This window comes from Oncorhynchus keta, chromosome 19, assembly GCF_023373465.1.
Source record: "Oncorhynchus keta strain PuntledgeMale-10-30-2019 chromosome 19, Oket_V2, whole genome shotgun sequence".
Lineage (NCBI taxonomy): Eukaryota > Metazoa > Chordata > Actinopteri > Salmoniformes > Salmonidae > Oncorhynchus > Oncorhynchus keta.
Window position 1 is genome coordinate 17,888,411 of NC_068439.1, and position 15,750 is coordinate 17,904,160.

The following is a 15,750-nucleotide window of genomic DNA, read 5'->3' on the forward strand; positions in this document are numbered from 1 at the left end:
CTGCATTCTGTCTGGGGATACTGTAGATAATAGAAGGGTCTCCACCAGATTACAGAGAGAGATCCACATTATACATGGCATCAGTGGATTGGAAAGATTCCCTGCCGAGGTTTGGTCGGGGGGGTTCCATGCTCTCTGTGGTCAAGGATCAGGATGAACGCAGGGGTCATAGGGGTCGTGATAAAACATAGGTGTGGTGCGACGATCGTAAATCAACACAGGGATAACGCCAATCGAACGGAGTGGACGGACAGCAACTACTCACGTCAAAACTCAACCAGTAGATATACGACCAGTCTTGCTGTTTTATAAGCTCAACCATTAGCCATGGATGCATCCCAAGGTTTACACATGGTTTTACTGGCTGCATGTCAAGTGGCGTAATGGCCACCATGGACGTTTTAAATCCCCACTTTTCCCCGCATTCACTCAGGCCACTCTCAAACTCAACTTCAATAGTGAAGGGTCAAAACGCGGTCAAAACATTTACTGTCCTGTGCAGAAAGTTCAGTGACTATTCATCAAATATTTTTTATGAAACCTTTGTGATCATTTCATTATAGAAACACACACACACACACACACACACACACACACACACACACACACTGTAAAAGTCCTTTGTGCACATCTGTGAGACACAGATAGAGCAGTTTCTATCATGAATGTCACTAATCAACAATACTGGAGATTTATACTCTCTTGGCCGAGCTACACAAAAATACTAATTTAAACCATGGTCCACAGATGAGCTACAGACACAGTTGTATACATGTGCACATGCCCACACACACTCAAAATGCTATGGTCAGGGTGTGACACCCAGTTGCTAATATATGCATATTATTAGTAGATTTGGATAGAAAAGTTTCTAAAACTGTTTGAATGATGTCTATGAGTATAAAGAACTGATATGGCAGGCAAAACCCTGAGATAAATCCAACCAGGAAGTGGGAAATCTGAGGTTTGTAGTTTATCAAAGTTTGGCTTATCAAAAACACAGTGTCTACGGGGTCAAATTGCACTTCCTAAGGCTTCCACTACTAGATGTCAACAGTCATTAGAAACTTGTTTGAGGCGTCTATTGTAAAGGAGCGGCTCATAAGGGCTCTTTGAGTCAGTGGTCTGGCAGAGTGCACAAACCCGTGACACTCGTTCACGTGAGAGGTACCTCGCGTTCCATTGCTTTTCTACAGACAAAGGAATTCTCCGGTTGGAACATTATTGAAGATTTATGTTAAAAACATCCTAAAGATTGATTTTATACATCGTTTGACATGTTTCTATGGACTGTAACGGAACTTTTGGACTTTTCGTCTGGACCTTGTGCTCGCGCCTCATGAAGATGAATTACTGGGCTGAACGCGCTAACAACAAGGAGGAATTTGGACATAAATGATGGACTTTGATTTCTTCATTTATTTATTTTCTTTCATTTGGTGTATTGCACTTGTTAATGTGTGAAAGTTACATATTTCAAAAAAATATTTTAGAATTTCACACGCTGCCTTTTCAGAGGAATGTTGTCGAGGGGTGCCGCTAGCGGAGCGCGAAATTCAAAAATATTTTTTTAGAAATAAGTGCAATACACCAAATTAAAGCTTAGCTTCTTGTTAATCTACCCATCGTGTCCGATTTCAAAAAGGATTTACAGCGAAAGCACAACATATGATTATGTTAGGTCAGAGCCTAGTCACAAAAAAACATATAGCCATTTTCCAGCCAAAGAGAGGAGTCACAAAAAGCAGAAATAGAGATCAAATTAATCACTAACCTTTGATCTTCATCAGATGGCACTCATAGGACTTCCTGTTACACAATACATGTATGTTTTGTTCGATAAAGTTCATATTTATATCCAAAAATCTCAGTTTACATTGGCGCATTATGTTCAGTAATGTTGTGCCTCGAAAACATCCGGCGAATTTGCAGAGAGCCACATCAATTTACAGAAATAGTCATCATAAACTTTGATAAAAGATACATGTGTTGCACAGAATTAAAGACATACCTCTCCTTTGCAATAGCTGTGTCAGATTTCAAAAAAGCTCTATGGAAAAAGCACGCCGTCCAATAATCTGAGTACAGCGCTCAGACACAAAAACAAGCCATACAGATACCCGCCATGTTGTGGAGTCAGTAAAAGTCAGAAATAGAGTTATAAATATTCACTTACCTTTGATGATCTTCATCAGAATGCACTCTTGGGAATCCCAGTTCCACAATAAATGTTTGTTTTGTTCGATAAAGTCCATCATTTATGTCCAAATACCTCCTTTTGTTAGTGCGTTTAGTTCACAAATCCAAACTCACGAGGCAATGGCAAGTTCAGGCGAAACTTCAGACGAAAAGTCCAAAAAGTTATATTACAGTTCGTAGAAACATGTCAAACGATGTATAGAAATCTTTAGGATGTTTTTATCATAAATCTTCAATAATGTTTCAACTGGACAATTCCTTTGCCTTTAGAAATGCAATGGAACGCAGGTCGCTCTCACGACCACGCGCCTGACTGAGCTCATGGTATTCTGCCAGACACCTGATTGAAACAGCTCTTATTCACTCCCCCTTCACAGTAGAAGCCTGAAACAATGTTCTTAAGACTGTTGACATCTAGTGGAAGACCAAGGAAGTGCAATATGACCCCATAGACACTTCCTGGTTGGATATTTCTCAGATTTTCACCTGCCATATGAGTTCTGTTATACTCACAGACATCATTCAAACAGTTTTAGAAACTTCATAGTGTTTTATATCCAAATCTACTAATACTATGCATATATTAGCTTCTGGGCCTGAGTAGCAGGAAGTTTACTCTGGGAACACTTTTCATCCGAACGTGAAAATGCTGCCCCCTATCCCAAACAGGTTTTAAAGATAGTGAGGGAGATATGAGTCACCAGCTTCAGTGATTTTTGCAGTTCGTTCCATGAGGTACCGGTACAGAGTCAATATGTGGGGGCATCGGTGCCTAGGTAATTGAGGAAATATTTTATAGTTATAAAAGTGACTATGCATAGATAATAACAGAGAGTAACAGCAGCGTTTCAGAGGGGATGGCAATGCAAAAAGTCTGGGTAGCCATTTTATTAGCTCTTCAGGAGTCTTATGGCTTGGGGGTAGAAGCTATTTAGGAGCCTCTTAGACCTAGACTTGGCGCTCTAGTACCGCTTCCCGTGTGGTAGCAAGGAGAACAGTCTATGACTAGGGCGGCTGGAGTCTTTGACAATTTTTAGGGCCTTCCTCTGACACCACCTGGTGTAGAGGTCCTGGATGGCAGGAAGCTTGGCCCCGGTGATGTACTGGGCCATTCACACTTACCCTCTGTAGTGCCTTACGGTCGGAGGTCGAGCACTTGCCATACCAGGCAGTGATGCGACCAGTCAGGATGCTCTTGATGGTGCAGCTGTAGAACCTTTTGAGGAACTGAGGATCTGGGGACCCGTGCTAAATTTGTTCAGTCTCCTGAGGTGGAATAGGTTTTATCGTGCCCTCTTCACGACTGTCTTGGTGTGCTTGGACCATGTCAGTTTGTTGGTGATGTGGACGCCAAGGAACTTGAAGCTCTAAACCTGCTCCACTACAGCCCCATCGAAGAGAATGGGTGCATGCTCAGTCCTCCTTTTCCTGTAGTTCACAATCATCTCCTTTGTCTTGATTATGTTGAGGGAGAGGTTGTTGTCCTTGCACCACATGGTCAGGTCTCTGACCTCCTCCCTATAGGCGGTCTCATCATTGTCGGTGATCAGGCGTACCACTGTTGTGTCATCGGCAAACCTCATGATGGTGTTGGAGTTATGCCTGGCCATGCAGTCATGAATGAACAGGGAGTACAGGAGGGGGCTGAGCACGCACCCCTGAGGGGCCCCCCATGTTGAGGATCAGCGTTGCGGATGTGTTGTTACCTACCCTTACCACCTGGGGGCGGCCGGTCAGGAAGTCCAGGATCCAGTTGCAGAGGGAAGTGTTTAGTTCCAGGGTCCTTAGCTTAGTGATGAGCTTTGGGGGCACTATGATGTTGAACGCTGAGCTGCAGTCAATGAACAGCATTCTCACATAGGTGTTACTTTTGTCCAAGTAGGAAAGGGCAGTGGAGAGTGCAATAGAGATGGCATCATCTGTGGATCTGTTGGTGTGGTATGCAAATTGGAGTGGGTCTAGAGTTTCTGGGATAATGGTGTTGATGTGAGCATTTCATGGCTACACTGCTATCGGTCGGTAGTCATTTAGGCAGGTTACCTTAGTGTTCTTGGGCACAGGGACTATGGTGATCTTGTCACGCCTTGGTCATTGTAGTTTGTGTTTTTGTTATATGTTTGGGTAGGCCAGGGTGTGACATGGGTTTATATGTTGTGTTTCGTATTGGGGTTTGTATTAATTGGGATTGTGTATGATTAGGGGTGTGTCTAGTTAGGCTTGGCTGCCCGATTCTCAATTGGAGTCAGGTGATTCTCGTTGTCTCGGATTGGGAACCTATTTACGTGTAGCCTGAGTTCGCATTGTAGTTTTGTGGGTGTTTTTTCCTGTCTCTGTGTTGTAGTCACCAGATAGGCTGTAATTAGTTTCACGTTTCATTGTTGTTTTCTTATATCAGTTATTTCATGTACCGCGATACTTTCATTAAAGTCATGAGTAACCTACACGCTGCATTTCGGTCTGACTCTCTTCTTACAACAGACGAACGTCGTTACAGATCTGCTTGAAACATGTTGGTATTATAGACTCAGGCAGAGAGAGGTTGAAAATGTCAGTGAAGACACTTGCCAGTTGGTCAGCACATGGTCGGAGTACACGTCCTGGTAATCCATCTGGCCCCTGTTTGAAGGTCTTACTCACATCGGCTGTGGAGAGCGTGATCACGCAGTCACCCGGAACGGCTGATGCTCTCGTGCATGTTTCAGTATTACTTGCCTAGAAACGTGTATAGAAGTTATTTAGCTTGTCTGGTAGGCTTATGTCACTGGGCAGCTCTCAGCTGTGCTTCCCTTTGTACTCTGTAATAATTTGCGAGCCCTGCCACATCCGACGAGAGTCAGAGCTGGTGTAGTAGGATTCGATCTTAGTCCTGTATTGACGATTTGCCTGTTTGATGGTTTGTCAGAGCGGGATTTCTTATAAGCTTCCAGGTTAGAGTCCCGCTCCTTGAAAGCGGCAGCTCTACCCTTGAGCTCAGTGCAAATGTTGCCTGTAATCCATGGCTTCTGGTTGGGGTATGTACGTACAGCCACTGTGGGGACAACATCCTCAATGCACTTATTGATAAAGCCAGTGACTGATGTGGTGTACTCCTCAATGCAATCGGAAGAATCCCAGAACATATTCCAGTCTGTGCTAGCAAAGCAGTCCTGTAGTTTGGCATATGCTTCATTTGACCACTTTATTATAGAGTGAGTCACTGGTACTTCCTGCTTTAATTTCTTCTTGTAAGCAGGAATCAGTGTGTGTTGTAAAGGTGGTCTGGATTTTTTTTCGTCCTCTGGTTGCACATTGAACATGCTGATAGAAATGAGGTAAAACTGATTTAATTTTCCCTGCATTAAAGTCCCTGGTCGCTAGGAGCGCCGCCTCTGGATGACCTGATTCCTGTTTGCTTATGGCGGTTTTAGTGCCAGTGTCAGTCTGTGGAGTTATGTAGACAGCTACGAAAAATACAGATGAAAACTCTCTAGTAGTGTGGTCTACAGCTTATCATGAGATACTCTGCCTCAGGCGAGGAAAACCTCAAGACTTCCTTAGATATCGTACACCGGCAGTTGTTCACATATTTGCATAGGCCCCCGCCCCGTGTTTTACCAGAGGCTGCTGTTCTGTGCTGCCGATGGAGTGTTTAAACCACCAGTTGTATGTTCTTAATTTCGTCGTTCAGCCACGACTCTGTGAAACATAAGATATTACAGTTTTTAATGTCCCGTTGGTAGGATATATGTGCTTTCAGCTGGTCCCATTCATTTCCCAGCGATTAGCAGGACGGAAGGCAAGGGCAGATTAGCCACTCGTCGTCTGATCCTCACAAGGCACCCTGACCTTTTTTCACAAAATATCTGTTTCCTTCTCCGAAGAATCATGGGGATCTGGACCTGGTCGGGTGTCTGTGGTAGTAAATCCTTCCCGTCTGACTCATTGAAGGAAAAATCTTTGTCCAGTTTGAGCAACTGCAGTTCAAATGTCCAGAGACGCTGGCAGCAACATTATGTATAAAACAAGTTACGAACAACATGAAAAAACAAACAAAAGTGTGGTTGGTTAAGAGCCGATAAGACGGCAGCACTCCCCTCCCATCACACAGGAAGGCCAGTCAATCCGGAAAATGTCAAGAACTTTTGAAGTTTCTTCAAATGCAGTCACAAAAACCATCAAGCGCTATGATGAAACTGGCTCACATGAGGACCGCCACAGGAAAGGAAGACCCAGAGTTACCTCTGCTGCAGAGGACAAGTTCATTAGAGTTTTTTGCAAAACAGATTGCAGCCAAATAAATGCTTCACAGAGTTCAAGTAACAGACACATCTCAACATCAATTGTTCTGAGGAGACTGTGTGAATCAGGCCTTCATGGTCAAATTGCTGCAAAGAAACCACTAATAAAGGACACCAATAAGAAGAAGAGACTTGCTTGGGCCAAGAAACACAAGCAGTGGACATTAGACTAGTGGAAATCTGTCCTTTGTTCTGATGAGTCCAAATGTGATATTTTTAGTTCCAACCGCTGTGTCTTTGTGAGACGCAGAGTAGGTGAACAGATGATCTCCACGTGTGGTTCCCACCGTGAAGTTTGAAGTAGGAAGTGTAATGGTGCTTTGCTCGTGACACTGTCAGTGATTTATTTAGAATTCAAGGCACACTTAACCAGCATGGCTACCACAGCATTCTGTAGGGATACACAATCCCATCTGGTTTGCGCTTAGTGGGACTATCATTTGTTTTTCAACAGGACAATGACCCTACACACCTCCAGGCTGTGTAAGGACTATTTGACCAAGAAGGAGAATGATGCATTGCTTCATCAGATGACCTGGCCTCCACAATCACCCGATGGTTTGTGATGAATTGGACCGCAGAGTGAAGGAAAAGCAGCCAACAAATGCTCAGCATATGTGAGAACTCCTTCAAGACTGTTGGAATAGCATTCCAGGTGAAGATGGTTGAGAGAATGCCATGCGTGTGCAAAGCTTTCATGAAGGCAAAGGCTGGCTACTTTGAAGAATTCCAATTTGTAAGTCGCTCTGGATAAGAGCGTCTGCTAAATGACTTAAATGTAATGTAAATGTAAGAATCTCAAATATAAACTATATTTTGATTTGTTTAACAATTTTGTGGTTACTACATGATTCCATATGTTATTTCATAGTTTTGATGTCTTCACTATTATTCTACAATGTAGAAAATAGTAAAATAAAGAAAAAACTTTGAATGAGTAGGTGTGTCCAAACTTTTGACTAGTATTGTTTGTGAGAATGATTCGCTCCCTCCATTGACACTGCTGTCCTCTCTAACCAGGTACCATTAAACAGGTGTGTTTGACAGAGAACAACGCAGTATGTGGGTGTTATGAGACAATGACATGGGCCTTGACCAACACAAACACTTACCTAGACACCACGCTCAGACTGACTCAATCGAAATGTAGATGAGGTCAAAGTCCCATAATAAGACCGATCAAACATTTATCTGTGTTTATGATGTTTATTTATTCATAAAATACTGAAGGAAATATGTGTGATAAGGAATTACATCAAATGTAGACCTATGGAGACACCACTTTGTTGAGTCCTCGCACCACCGTAGATGTATTTTAAACAGCACTGCCCTCTGGAGGATAATAGTGAGAGTGAATGACAGAGTACTCAGCAATCTCTAACATGCAGACCACACAGCCTGTGTCGCAAAATAAATGTACACATACATGTCATTCAATCGTTGCACACACACTGCTCGCTCGCATCAACGAGTGTCTGCACAGCTAGGCACTAAAATAGAACGTGGTTTTATTAGTGAAGTTTGAGGCACTGCAAGTCTCCCATCTCCTCATTGTTATTTTGGAGCATATACCAACATGGGTGATTGAAAGATTAATTGAGGTCCACACTCCAGTCCAGCTGGGGGTAGTAATGCACCTTAAAGTTGATTGCCAAGCGCCATATAAAGTCCAAAGAAGAAGAAGGCTGAAGGAGGAGAGATTTCTGGAAATGAACTCAGTTTACCCTTTTATGTGTGGATTAATTGTCAGAGTAGAGGACCATGTGCATTTCAGGTAAAATAACAACCCAATGTTTACATCCCAGGACAAATGAGCCTGCAACAGTAAGCTAGCTAGCTAAATTTACATAAATGTTTAATACTTTTTGACCTGTCTCCCAAATGAATATAGTTGGTTCAGAGTTCGTTTTGATATTTCAACCTCTATGTCCTGATTGGGTTTGGTGTGGGGGGACAAAATCCACATGTGTGCAGACGCAGGCGGCGCCGGGTCTAGTCAGCGTGTAAGAAATCTTCAATTAAAAAGAGTCATGACAAGTTGGTTGTAAAATACATGTCTATTACAAAATGTTACATACAATGCATAGTTACTGCAATATCAAACTTCAAAATTTAAAATTCATGAATCTTTCTACTTGGTCTTCACCAAGTCTCCGAGCCAAACATACTTGTCATTAATTTAACCTTTACAAGTGTTCCCATTTTGTCAACGCAAAACCTCATACCGTTTTTTCATTTTGGTGACAAACCACACATGGGCATAATTGTTGACACATGTCCCAGATTGGGCGGAACAGTCCCAAATTTTGGCCTTTTGTCCCACTTCCCGCAAACAATCATGTCCCACATTTTATCAACAAATGAAAACCCCACTAATTTACGAAAGGTAGATTTGTCCCGTATTTCACTCAGACGTCCTATTCATTTGATGCCAATTGATTCCAACCTGTCTCTTTTGCTGGTAGCCTAAACCGACTGGTGATGTTAAACACTTCTCCAATCATTGTTGAGATCTGATATTCTGCTCAGCGCACAATGAGATTTAGCACAAAATAGGCTGAGCTAATTTCTTCAAACGTGTGATGCTCATTAGTCGCTCATTCAAGATATTTGCTGCTACTTCACTCAATCCCGTTTTAACCTCTTTGGGATAGGCGGGACGCAAATGTCCCACCTGGCCAATTGCCAGGGAAAATGCAGAGCGCCAAATAAAAAAAAAACTACTATAAAATTCAAACTTTCATTAAATCACACATGTAAGATACCAAATTAAAGCTACACTCGTTGTGAATCCAGCCAACATGTCAGATTTCAAAAAGGCTTTTCGGCGAAAGCATAAGAAGCTATTATCTGATGATAGCACAACAGTAAACAAAGAGAGAGGAGCATATTTCAACCCTGCAGGCACCAAACAAAATGCAGAAATAAAATATAAATCATGCCTTACCTTTGACAAGCTTCTTTTGTTGGCACTCCAATATGTCCCATAAACATCACAAATGGTCCTTTTGTTCAAATAATTCCGTCAGTACATATCCAAAATGTCAATTTATTTGGCGCATTTGATTCAGAAAAAAACAGCTTCCAATTTGTGTAACGTCACTACAAAATATCTCAAAAGTTACCTGTAAACTTTGCCAAAACATTTCAAACTACTTTTGTAATACAACTTCAGGTATTTTTAAACGTTGATAATCGATCAAATTGTAGACGGGACAATCTGTGTTCAATACAGGAAGACAACAAACTCATGCTACTTTTCCAGTCATGCGCCTTCTCAAAAAGTACACTTCAAATGACACAAATTCAAGATGGCCGTACTTCTTCATTACACAAAGGAATAACCTCAACCAATTTTCAAAGACTGGTGACATCCAGTGGAAGCGGTAGGAACTGCAAACAAGTGCCTTAGAAATCTTGTTTCCCAATGAAAACTCATTGAATAGACAGTGACCTTTTCCTGCTACATTAGTATACTCATACTAATAATATGCATTGGGCACGCTATTTATCCAAAAGTGAAAATGCTGCCCCCTATCCCAGAGAGGTTTTAAGTCTCCCATCCTAACTGTTTTACATTCCCTGAGACCAACAAGTATTTGCAGATTTTCATAAAACAGCCACAAAAGTGGTCTCTCGTTTCTGCATCACCAAATTTTGCGCGAGGCAAAAGACTATGCTACGTGCTATTCAATTAGCTCTTTTAGTGCAGCGGGAGGGGGATTTGTGTGTGTGTGTGTGTGTGTGTGTGTGTGTGTGTGTGTGTGTGTGTGTGTGTGTGTGTGTGTGTGTGTGTGTGTGTGTGTGAGCTACATTGTCACTCAAATATCACGCAATTCATACCGCTGTTCCGCATTTGAGATTTTTTTAAATGTGGTCAACCTGACATGATGTATATACCAAAATAATGTAGTTCCTCCTTTCGAATATACCAAATCAAGATTTACTGCTAAAGTTTAAAAACGAGCATACAGAAGAAGAAAATATCCACCCAAATATGTTGTGGTCAGCAACATTTAGCCAAGCAGTCGTACTTTCCACTATTGATCAGTGTCAACATTGATCAACTGTACATAAATGTGGCATGTCTCTTAAATCTGTCTTGTTGAGAGTTGTGAAATGCACTGTAAATTAAATGTGACTTGATTTGACTTGCCTGGTCTTTGGTTTGGACAGTCCTATACACTATTCCCTTTAACCTGAATGAGGGCAGAGTAGGAAGATTCTGTGTAGAACTGAAGATAATCCGATAGAACAGGTCAAACCTGGTCAGAACCAGTCAGAGGTTCTTGCAGCAGGTACTGCGTTTCTCCTGGGCGTCGCTAGCTGTTCCAATAGTACTGGACAGGGTCAAGGCAGTGATGGACACGCGGGGCACCTCTCGACTGGCCACCTTCTTGTGGATCGCTGGGGGTAACAGGTATCATCACGTCAAAAAGTGATGCTGGTCTTTTACTTACTTACTTACTTAAACACACACACACACACCATGACATAGTGTTGTCTAACGTTTTCTAGATAAAGGTATGAAGTAGAAGAGCAACATAAGAACCTGTGAGAACTTCCTGGAAAGCAGCTTCAACGTTGGTAGAATCCAGAGCTGACGTCTCCATAAACAAGAGGCCATTCTTTTCTGCATGAGAAGGAATACCTTGTTTACTATATTCTTACATACATCATACTCAATCATGCTAAGAACCAACCATAGAATTCCTTTTCATTGATGCAAAGTTGGTCATTTATTTTACATTACCATGCTATTCTATGGAAAAGCTACATGAAACATTTTGCAATATTCTGCCACTTTCTGTCATTGACTGCATATTGCACACTTGTGTAACTAGTAACTAAGTTACAGGTAACTGGTAAGTAACTGGTACATAATTATTAACTAACTAGTAGCTAAGTAACTCATAACTGGTAAATAACTAGTAAGTAACTAGTAACTTTTAACTAACTGGTAAGTAAATTATCACCTGTGAAGTCCTTGGCCTCCTCAGTGGGCACGGTCCTCAGGGTATCCAGATCACTCTTGTTGCCCACCAGCATGACCACCATGTGGGGGTCGGTGTGGTCGTACAGCTCCTTCAACCAACGCTCCACACTCTCATAGGTTAGGTGCTTGGTGATGTCATACACCAGCAGAGCCCCCACCGCCCCTCTGTAGTACCTGGAGAGAGAAAGTGAGAGAAACGGAGAGAGAGAGAGAGAGAGAGAGAGAGAGAGAGAGTTATGTAAATAAGTTATTTCTGTGTTTTTTATTATACATTTGCAAAACCTAAAAGCCTGTTTTCGATTTGTCATTATGAGGTATTCTGTGTAGATTAATTAGGAAAAAATAATTTAATCAATTCTAGAATAAGGCTGTAACGTAACAAAATGTGGAAACAGTCAAGTGATCTGAATACTTTCCCGAACGCATTGTAAGTGTGTGTATCTATCCACACTGAGGTGATTGTCTCTCTAGTGCTCTAATATATTTGTTGTGTACAAGGAGTGTGTGTGTATGTCCGTGCATGCGTTCTGGTGTGTGTTGAGTGCACGTGTGTGTTCTGATGTGTGTACCCACGCGGAGGTGTTGGCTCTGTATCTCTCCAGCCCTGCCGTGTCCCAGATCTGAGCCTTGATGGCGAAGGTACCCAGCTGAACAGTGCGGGTGCTGAACTCCACTCCGATGGTGGTGCGGCTGTCGTGGTTAAACTCATTCTTCGTGAAGCGAGACAGCAGGTTGCTTTTCCCAACACCAGACTCACCAATCAGAACCACTAAAGGATGACAGATATCATGGAAGCACTTGAGTAAATGAGGGGTACAAAGTATTTTGAAAGCAAGTGCTGCCATACAAGTGTGGTTCCTGTGTTAATTCAGCAATTAACATCCCATCATGCTTAGGGTCATAAAAATGCTGGGCAGGCCATTATTTTAGCCATTATTTTGGCTACCATGGCTATGCCCCCATAGGATGACAATGCCTTCATCCACCAGGCACGAATGTTCACTTAATGGTTTGATGAGCATGAAACGATGTAAGTCATATGCCATGGCCGTCTCAGTCACCAGATCTCAACCCAAATGAACACCTATGGGAGATTCTGGAGAGGTGCCAGAACATCTCCATCAACAAAACACCAAATGATGGAACTTCTGGTGGAAGAATGGTGTCGTATCCCTCCAATAGAGATCCAGAAACATGTAGAATCTTGTTGCTGTTTCCTTTATTTAGTCAGTTACTTGTATCATTATTACGTTTCTTGGGTGCAATGTTAGATGTTTCAGGTACAACAGTACCACCTACACTGAATTTATAAAACATTAAGAACACCTGCTCGTTCCATGACGTAGACTGACCAGGTGCATCTAGGTGAAAGCTATGATCCCTTATTGATGTCACTTAAATCCACTTCAATCAGTGTAGATGAACGGGGGGAGAAAGATTAAAGAAGGATTTATAAGCATGGATTGTGTATGTGTGCCATTCAGAGGGTGAATGGGCAAGATAACCTATTTAAGTGCCTTTGAACGGGGTATGGAAGTAGGTGCCAGGTGCACCAGTTTGTGTCAAGAACTGGAATGCTGCAGGGTTTTTCACACACTTTCCCGTGTGTTTCAAGAATGGTTTCAAGAATGGTCCACCACTCAAAGGACATCCCAGGGGATTTGTTTACATACAGAATCAGCTTCTATGACAAACAAGGCTCACCTTTGAAGACAAAGTTGTAGCTTTCGTCACCCATACTGTGCCGTTGTTGAGCCATGGTGGGTTCCTCCTCCGCCTGGTATAGGGGCGCTACTGCATTAGGTCCCAGGAGAGGGAGAACGAGAGAAAAAGAGAGAGAACAGCAGAGACAAGCCTCTCTCTTGTCTCCCAAGGCGCCAATGTAGTGAGACAGTGTAACAGAGGTGAAAATGAAGGAGAAAGAGAGAGAACAGGTTAGGGCTAGTCTAACACTGACACTCCTCGTTCTTCATCTGTAGATGGGGGCAGTTTGTCTATAGACAGACAGAGAGACGATCCATGCTGCCGATTCCTCCTGAGGCTCAGCTGACACATGGGAGAGGCAGAGGCGGGGGGAGGAAAGTTGATGTCAGAGCAGGTGTAACAGGTAGAACCACTAGCATGTACAGTTATCACAAGAGAATAGACTACACCCTCCCTCCCCATCTAGTCTGTCTATCTCGTCTGACAGGTGCATCTTCAGTGTATGGCAGGTGAAGAAGTGCAATGGTGAATAGGACAAACGTGTCCTTAGACACTGATCTAAGATCATTTTTGGTTTCCTCCTCAGGTTATGATTTGTAGAGGGTAATTGGGTCCTAGATCAGCTGACCCTGAGGGCAACTCTTACCTCGGGTTGTTACTACAGACATGCACGTGCACAGATAGGGCTCTGCCCCTTTGCCTTTCCACTCTCTAAAGTGACCTTTTGGGTGGTGGTATAATTTCCTCCAAAATGTATACATTTGTCATTAACTGTGTTTCCATTAACTTGTCTGGTCATTTTTGTTGCTGTTGACATTTAGAAAGTTGCATTGAAAATAGATGACATTTGCCTGCTAGGGTGTGTTTCCATTTAACTACTGTATCTTGTGTTTGTATTTATTGTGGATCCCCATTAGCTACTCTTCCTGGGGTCCAGCAAAATTAAGGTAGTTATACAATTTTAAAAACATTACAATACATTCATAACAGATTTCACAACACATTAAGTGTGTGCCCTCAGGCCCCTACTCCACTAGCACATATCTACAACACTAAATCCATGGGTATGTGTGTGTATAGTGCGTATGTTATCATATGTGTGTATGCATGTGTCTGTGCTTATGTTTGTGTTGCTTCACAGTCCCCACTGTTCCACAAGGTGGGGAACTCTGATTCTACTGCTTGCATCAGTTACCTGATGTGGAATAGAGTTCCATGTAGTCATTGCTCTATGTAGTGCTGTGCACCTCCCGTAGTCTGTTCTAGACTTGGGGACTGTGAATAGACCTCAGATGGCATGTCTTGTGGGGTATACATGAGTGTCTGAGCTGTGTACTTGTCATTTAAACAGACAGCTAGGTGCTTTCAACATGTCACGTCTCACAAATACAAGTAGTGATGAAGTCAATCTCTCCTCCACTTTGAGCCAGGGGAGATTGACATGCATATTATTAATGTTTGCTCTATGTGTACATCCAAGGGCCAGCCGTGCTGCCCTGTTCTGAACAATTGCAAGTCCCTCTTTGTGGCACCTGACCACGTGACTGAACAGTAGTCCAGGTGCGACAAAACTAGAGCCTGTAGGACCTGCATTGTTGAAGGTAGAGCAGCACTTTATTGTGGACAGACTTGTCCCCATCTTAGCTACTGTATTAATATGTTTTGACCATGACAGTTTACAATCCAGGGTTACTCAAAGCAATTTAGTCACCTCAATTTGCTAAATTTCCATATGATTTATTACAAGATTTAGTTTAGGTTTATGGTTTCGTGAATGATTTGTCCCAAATACAATGCTTTTTGAAATATTTAGGACTAACTTATTCCTTGCCACCCATTCTGATTGTTGGAGTCATTTTAGTCGTTGTAGTAGCTGACGTGTATAGTGTTGAGTCATCCGCATACATAAACACATCCAAAGCCAGTAGCATGTTGTTAGTAAATATTGACAAAAGTAAGGGGCCTAGACAGCTGCCCTGGGGAATTCCTGATTCTACCTGGAGTATGTTGGAAGAAGAACACTTTGTGTTCTGTTAGACAGGTAACTCTTCATACACAATATAGCAGGGGTTGTAAAGCCATAACACATACGTTTTTCCAGCAGCAGACGATGATCGATAATGTCAAAAGCTGCAATGAAGTCAAGCAAAACAGACTGCTTTAGTCCCCCACAATCTTTTTATCATACATTTCTCTCAGCCAATCATCAGTCATTTGTGTAAGTGCTGTGCTTGTTGGATGTACTTCCATATAAGTGTGCTGAAAGTCTTGTCAATTTGTTTAATGTAAAATATCATTGCATCTGGTCAAACACCATTTTTTCCCATGAAAACAGCTGGATGTAATGATGTCACACAAAAAAAAGTACATTTTAAGTGGTTGAAGTGTTTCCATGATCCATTTAGGAAAGTTTCTCCTTAATAAATTGGCGACAGCCTGTATGCCCTCCCACCTATCAGTTTCATGTCTCAGGTAGCCTGTGAAAGCCAGCATGGATAGAATGCAAGAATTGACTAATATTTGACATATTCTAATTCTATTGTGTCAAAGTATCGCCACGGTCTGTGTGGTGGT

At 42.3% G+C, this 15,750-nt stretch overlaps 1 protein-coding gene across 1 annotated transcript; it reads right to left on the reverse strand.

The window, feature by feature from the left end:
- Positions 1-8,518: 8,518 nt before the first annotated feature.
- On the reverse strand, positions 8,519-14,339 carry LOC118375652 (ras-related protein Rab-25-like). The gene is made up of 5 exons (XM_035762243.2): positions 13,177-14,339; positions 12,046-12,241; positions 11,453-11,646; positions 11,029-11,109; positions 8,519-10,883 (listed from the first exon to the last, which is right to left on the reverse strand). Exons 1-5 carry the CDS (start codon positions 13,229-13,231, stop codon positions 10,756-10,758), a joined length of 654 nt encoding a protein of 217 aa, XP_035618136.1. The 5' UTR covers positions 13,232-14,339; the 3' UTR covers positions 8,519-10,755.
- Between the last annotated feature and the right edge of the window lie 1,411 nt (positions 14,340-15,750).